This window comes from Mus caroli, unplaced genomic scaffold (genome assembly GCF_978045245.1).
Source record: "Mus caroli unplaced genomic scaffold, Mus_caroli_1 scaffold_18, whole genome shotgun sequence".
In the NCBI taxonomy this organism is placed as follows: Eukaryota; Metazoa; Chordata; class Mammalia; order Rodentia; family Muridae; genus Mus; species Mus caroli.
Window position 1 is genome coordinate 81,437,593 of NW_028227273.1, and position 7,287 is coordinate 81,444,879.

The following is a 7,287-nucleotide window of genomic DNA, read 5'->3' on the forward strand; positions in this document are numbered from 1 at the left end:
TAGAAGTGGCATCAGGTGGTGTCAGGGAGTGGGATAGGACACAGACACAGAAAGAGAGAGAGTGTTCTCCAGGAGATGCCTAGACTCCACACAGCTGGACAGCACCATGGGCTATGCTGGTGATTACCAGTGTCCCTTCCCCAGCCACAGCCAGAATGCACACACCCACACCAGTTTATGTCCAACCTGGGCTCACCTGTGTCTGGATCAGCCCTTGGCAGGCACCCCTGAGATGGACTGAAATGTCAGGCTCCTTCCAACCCTGCCTCAGTGAAGGGATGCCTCCCTCTGCCAGGTTGTTGCCTCTAGGGCTCAGGGAAGTCCTTCACACAGCAGTTCCCGTTCTCATCTGGGTTCCTGCTTCACGGAGGATGCTACCTCAAGGCCTGCCTCTGTCGGGCCAAGTGGGGAGAGCGACCCGTAGACTAATGAAAGCTGCCCTTCCCTTGCCCCTCATTCCCTCAGAGCCTCAGCTGTGCAGACAGGAAAGCTTCATCACTGAGGAAACTCAAACATTCGAGGTTCACTTGTTCTTAGCTGACTTGAAAATCGCTGATTATATATGAGTCGGTGTGTGTGTGTGTGTGTGTGTGTGCACATTCATGCGTGCCAGATGTGAGTATGGAAGGATGGGTAAGCCTATGTGTGATTGAGTGTGAAAAAGGCCATGCACACCTATTCCTTATCCTGCCCATCCCTACATTGGGAGAGGTGGATGGCTGATATGTACGTCTAGGTGACTTCCCTCCCTGGGTCCACAGTTGCAGGCAAACTTCAGCTGCTCTTCATTGAGCTACATGGTTACCAAGGATACTGTCAGGGCTTGATTACCCCCAAGCAGTGACTCTAGACTCCGTATGATCCAGGAACGTGACATCTAGCACCATGCTTGGTTCTGTGTGGGGATGGTGAGCCACACAGGTGGGACAGGGGTAGGGACTAGCTTTAGTCTTGGAGGCTCCAGCCACAGCTTACTAGCCCTCAGAGAATAACCTACAAGCCCTGATTCCTACACTGAGTATTGGTGAGATGCCAGGAGGTAACAAGGGCATTTAGTCTTGCCTTTAAGGGTCTCAAGACCTCAGCGAAGGATGGACACAACATCTTGACCAGATGGTGACAAGACAAAAAGTGCTGTCTACCCACACAACCAGGGCTGCTGACAAAAACTGGAACATGAGAGGAAACAAAATAATGATGGAGCAGTTTTCACGTGATAGATACAATCCTCAATGGGTGGCACTGAGGGCTCGATTGTAAATGTACAGCAAAAGGGAGCCTTCAGAGTCCCAGAACACAGGTAGGGCTCCACTTGCTTTCTCCCTTAAGGGGCCTCATCCAGTGGCTACCATACTGTTCCTACCCCTGGGCTTTGAGCCTGGTTGGCATAAAGGACCTACTTAGTGGTGGTGGCAGATCTCTGATGGCCACCTAAGCCAAGCCTCTACTAATTCTACATGCAGTCCTAACCCCATGTCCCACCCAACTCTGATGTAAGTTTCCCTCTGTAACCTCACTTAAGCCAGAAATTGAAGTCCTAAGGTGTAGTCAGTTGCAGCCTGCTCTGACCTTCCTGGGGGAGGGATTGGGTAGACAAACTACTCTGGTCTTTTTGGTGGGATCCACCCACATCTTGTTCACTACTTGGTTTGGTCAGCATCTTCTCTGCTGTGTAACCTTTCAGCAACATCGGCTGTTTGCCTACCTCTTTGTGTCTCTGTCCATTTACAAACAGGTGTCCTTTAGTATAGACTTGCATCAAGCATTCTAGTGTTTCAGTGTGGGGTGCAGCAGGTGCTCAGAATATTGTATTAGCTGTAGCATCCAAAGCAGGCACTGTCCACTCCCCTAAGCACATCCCTCTCATTTTCCCTGTGGGCGATGGTAGTGATGTTGATGGGATTGTGCCCATGGTGGCTGACGGGATTCAGCCCTGGTGGCATAAGCACTTTACATGCCAGTTATGAATTTGAAGTATGCTCTCTTCTTATCGACATGGGATCACACTGTGCAGCCCATATTGGTCTCAAACTCGTGACCCTCATACCACAGCCTTAGAAATATTGGAATGAGAGTCTTACAAATTGAGATGAGAGGTCTTATAGATCCTGCAGAAGTTCCTGTTTTGAGAACTTCCCATCTTTGACACAGTAGTTAGCAGAGGTGGGCCTTTGGAAGGGGAAATGGCTTAGCTTATTTATGAACACAGGGCTTAATGGCAAGAAAGAGCACATTTATAAAAACAATTTTTTTCTTTCCTTGGTCTAGCTATTGTGAAGCAAACAAGTTTGTTTTACCAGGTACTTCCTGCTGCGACGCTCTGCCTCATCATAGACCTAAGGCATGGAAATAGCCACTCACGGGCTGTGACCTCAGAAACAGTGAGCCGGAAGGAAACTTTTCTTCATCACATGATTATCTTGGGTATTATGTCACAGAAATGGAAATCTAATGTGAAGCAATGGCGCTAATGCTGGAGTGTCCCTGATGGCACATGGTTCAGATACCTTTGCTCTATGTTTCTGGGAAGCATTTGGAGAAGTTTGGAGGTGCAGTCTGCTGGAGAACTGGGCAGTGTTCTAATGGAGCAAATTAACACTGTGATGGAGACTTGACAAGAGTTAAAGGACTGAAGATTCTGACAGGAGGCAGACTAGAGGGCACTCCTAGTGTAATATATCCCAGAAAACAACACACACGCACACACACACATGCACACATGCATGTATGTATGCACACTGGTGTATACACACACACATGCAGACATACACACACACATGCACCCATACACATGTGTCACACATCTGTCCCCTGAGAGCTCCTGAGGCTGAATCTAAATGCATAAAGAGTGAAGCTTAGAGAGGGGCATTTCCTGGAGAGACTGGTGCCATAAAGAAGCAAAGAGCTTTATACCAGGACAACTGGAAAGATGTGGTGAGAACAGCTCAGGAATCTGAGACCCTTCCATCAGAGTGACAGGTGAACATACAGTTTCAGTGTCTGTGAGATGAGGGTCTCCTGGCACTGGTAATCTGTCAGGTATGATAGGGTTTGGGGTTGGCATTGTTAGGTGATGTCCCTGTGGCAGAGCACATCTGGTCTGTGTCACTAGAGCTTGTCCTCTCACAGAAAACATCTCTTCTTCTATCTCCCAACACACATTCTCCTTCTGCCCCGGATCTGACTTGTTTGGTGAAAGACACTGGCCTGTGATAGGACATAGGTGACCTAAAGAGGAAAATGTCACAACAGTGAGAGTGAACACCTTGTATGATACAATTATTGTCCTGTGGGTCAGGATTGACCTGTGGCTCCTCACCACGCTGGGATCCAACGCATGCCACATCTGCAAGAATTCACAGGGTTACCGTGCTTGCCTCTGTGGAAGTGGGTCAAGCTGATGGTATCTAATGTTCTCTCTGGTCCTTCTGATCATGCTGCTGGGTCCAGAAGGACACAAAGTTCACACTCAGCTTCTACACTTCCCCACTTCAGGTACCTGAAAGCTTGGTCCCTTCAAAGGCACTTTTAATGATCTGGTGACTTGGGGTGCGAAGTTATTCTTCCTGGGGCTTTTGAACACAACAGGAACAATTTTCCTATGTAAAGAAGAGGCAGGAAAATCTCCGAGGTCATCTTTCACAAACATCTATTTTATTCTCAGAGGAGGAGTCTGATTATGACCCTGGGTAGGCAGAAGGGCTTCTGTCTCTACCAGCTTTGCACAGGCTTTCAGCCCCTGCTCTGATGGTGATCCCAGAGGCCATCTGGGATTTCATCATTTGCTTTCTTCCTACCTGGCTGGACTTGGGGCGCTGAGTGAAGCATGCTGAACCCGGAACATGATGCCTTTCCACAAGTTTCCCTTTTGCAGGTCCGTGTCTATACATGGGTCCTTTCCAATACTGTAACTGTAGAATCGTAGCATCCGGCATCCTCTGGTGATGGTCTAAAATGCAAGGGCACACATGAGAGGGACTCTGAGAAACTCAGTTGCATAGGGCATGTCTTCAGCTGTGATTGTCCTGTTTCACACTGCTCCCCCAAGTTGCCTCCTCGTCTGAACCTTTTCCTCCCATCTCCTAGCTCCCACCACATACCACCCTCTCCTCCCTCAGCATCTCCTCCTCCTCCTTCTCCCACTTCCTCCCCCTAGCATGGTCAGTTCTCCTCCTTGTTCAACGTGCAGGGTACATACGGGAGATACCTTCTGGGATGCTAGACCTATTGGCAGGTTCCATTTAACCATCATCCCACGGTGTCTAGACTTAGCTTCCCCACATATACATAAGTATAATCTGCCAGTTGACAGAGATATGAGTAACATAGATACATGCATATACAGAAACGTACCTGGGCCGTGCCGGATGCTTGTTCTCCTGACACCCTTTCTGTGTCTTATTTTTGGGGGGAGACTCTGTTCTGCCCCACGTGAGATGTCTTTTTTGATGGGATACAGCAACAGAGCTTCCTCATCGCATTTCCTATCTTCCTTGTCCACCCCCTGATGCCTCTGGGCCAGCCCCTGCTGCGGACAGGCTTATCTGCTGCTGAGGCTGTGGTGTGGCCTTCTGTACTCTCATCGCTGCTGTCTGGTTGAATTCTGCAAAACACTGAGTAAATGCAGGGTACACTCCTAGTACGGGTGTGTGTGAGGTCTGTTGTGGGTGTTGTGTGGAGTGGCCTGCCGAGAACACCGGGCCAACTGACTCCTCTGTCTCTTTTTCTACTAGTACTCTTGCCGCAGACAGACACTTGCCTATTGGTGGATGACCAGAGACATGTGGGTTTAGTCTCTCTCCTCCGAAGTCTGAGATGGAGAGTAGCAGTACCAACAAGGGAAGGGAATGGGGTCACCAATGGATACACGGGCCGAGCCCGGGTTGGCCTGTCACATTGCCTAAGAATCTGTTTTTTCAGTAGACAATAAGACGCCATGGTTTGGTTGAATTTTCTCTGACGTAACGAATCTTCAATGTCTTGAGCTTGGAACCCAATATGTCCCATTGCTTTTACAATCGCAGGGTCTGGCTTGAGAGGGATCTGTTCTTCACAAGGATCTGGGAATGCCCCTGAGCCTTTTGTGACCCAGGGATGCATCATAATTTCAGCAACAGTGGGCCTAAGTTTGGGGTTGGCCGTCATTAAGAGACTAATCAGGTGTTGCAGCTCTACTGACAGTCTAGAGGGAACAGAATACTTTCTTGCAAAAATTCTCTTTAGCAGCTTTTGTATGCTGGCAGCATCAAACGGGAGCTTTCCAGTCACCATAAAATACAGGACAACTCCAAGAGTCCATACATCGATCTTGGGCCCATCATAGGGTCTGTTAAGGAGCACCTCAGGAGCAGTAAATGGGTAAGTCCCACAGTATAATTTGAGTTTTTGCCCTGGCTTCACTTGGGAGCCAAGTCCAAAATCAATGATCTTCACTTTCCCATCTTCTTCTACCATAATATTGTCCGGTTTCAGGTCCCTGTGAACTATACCCTGGTTATGGCAGTAGTTCATAGCACTTAAGAGCTGCTTGAATAATTCGCGTGCTTCATCTTCCTGCAGGTAACCAGCTTTTTGGATGTGTTGCTCAAGTGATTTGCCCTCACACAACTCCATAATGAGGTATACATTCTTCTTGGTTTCAATGACTTGAAGGAGAGAGATGATATTCGGATGATCAGCCATCATCAGTAACTCTACCTCAGACATGAGAGGGTTGCACCAATACTCCCTCTTTCGAATCATTTTGACAGCTACATGGGTGTCTGTGAGGCGGTGCCGGGCCAGCTTCACCTTGGCAGACCCTCCAACGCCGAGAGTCTCTAGCAACACATATTGAGCATGAAAACTCTCCATGTCAGAGAAAGCGGGATTGGATCTGAGCTTTTCAGACTTCTGTTGACTCCCAGAGCTCAATTGAGGTAACAGAGTTTAAATGCCACCTAAGGGATGGAGGGGGGAGAGAAATAAAGGGAAGAAAGAAAGCTAAGATAAAAATAAAAATAGTGAAAAATAACCAAAACCAAAAACTAAAACCCAACCAAAAATAATAACAGCAGAAACCCAGAAATGCAAAACCACACACAAAGCCAAGAAAATCCAAATTAAAAAACCTAGCTGCAAGTCACTAGGAGAGAGGGGCACAGCTCAGCAACACTAAGGAGAAATATTACTAAGTGAGGAGCCGCAAGTGGTGGCACATGCCTTTAATCCCAGCACTCGGGAGAATTACGCAGGTGGATTTCTATCCTGTCCCAAGGGATTTAGATATTCGTGGGTGCAAGGGGGACCGCAAACCTGGAAGGAGATGGGAGGAAGAGAAAGAAGAGGGGAGACCAAGAAGATGGTGCCTATCAAGGTCTCGTTTATTAGGCTGAGGTGCCTTCTTTTTAAAGCATACATCTCGGGGAATAGGGGAGGGGTCGAGGGAGAATTATACAAAGAACAAAGAAGTGGGCATCTGCTGACATGGGGGCCAAAGTCAAGCGCCAGGCAGCGGGCACTCTGCATCTTATCTCTGGAACATAGATCCTCCTTGACAGCCTTGGGGGTCAGGCCGGGCTCAACGTAACTCATGTCCTTGGATGGCAGGGGAACTCAGGAAGAGATAAGGAAGAGGGGACTATAATTCAACTTTTACAGCCTCAGGTGCCAAGAAGGGAATAGGGAGGAAAGGGGGTGATAACCAGCTCTCAGTACAAGGCCATTTGGCCTGTTAGGGAGATTGTGAAGGGCTCACTTTCTCACAAGATGGTCTCTTGACAGATTTCTGAGGTCGGGGACAGCCTGGTCTACAGAGTGGGTTCCAGGATAGCCAGGGCTATACAGAGAAATACTTTCTTGAAAAACAAACAAACAAAAATGTACAAGGAACTGTATAAATGATCAATATAACAAACTCATCAAAACTTCTAGAATACACAAAGAAGTAAAAAAAAAATCACAGAGAAAAGAGCTCAATGGATAATTGGGAATAATTGGGATAGGGATCTGAAGAGGGTTTTCTCAGAAGACGTGGAATCAGCTGAGTAATGTATATGTATATGTATATGTATATGTATATATATATATACATACACACATAATATATATAATATATATATAATGTGTACATGTATATATAAATATAAATATATATACATATATTTATATAGGGCTGTGAGGGAGATGAAAACTAATACTAGTTTGAGATTTTATCTTATTTTAATCAGTTGGCTAAGGCACCAATGCTGGTGTTGGTGGATGTGGGGGATGGAAACTCTCATGTAAGTTGTCCATGGGAGGATATAA

The 7,287-nt window shown here is 47.1% G+C and overlaps 1 protein-coding gene across 1 annotated transcript; it reads right to left on the bottom strand.

The window, feature by feature from the left end:
• Nucleotides 1-4,359: 4,359 nt before the first annotated feature.
• On the bottom strand, nucleotides 4,360-5,868 carry LOC147000556 (sperm motility kinase 3A-like). The gene has a single exon (XM_085832980.1). It carries the CDS (start codon nucleotides 5,851-5,853, stop codon nucleotides 4,399-4,401), a length of 1,455 nt encoding a protein of 484 aa, XP_085689106.1. The 5' UTR covers nucleotides 5,854-5,868; the 3' UTR covers nucleotides 4,360-4,398.
• Nucleotides 5,869-7,287: the final 1,419 nt, after the last annotated feature.

Excerpts from the sequence above, each read along its gene's own strand:
- LOC147000556 (XM_085832980.1), bottom strand. The coding sequence starts at position 5,853 with ATGGAGAGTTTTCATGCTCAATATGTGTTGCTAGAGACTCTCGGCGTT.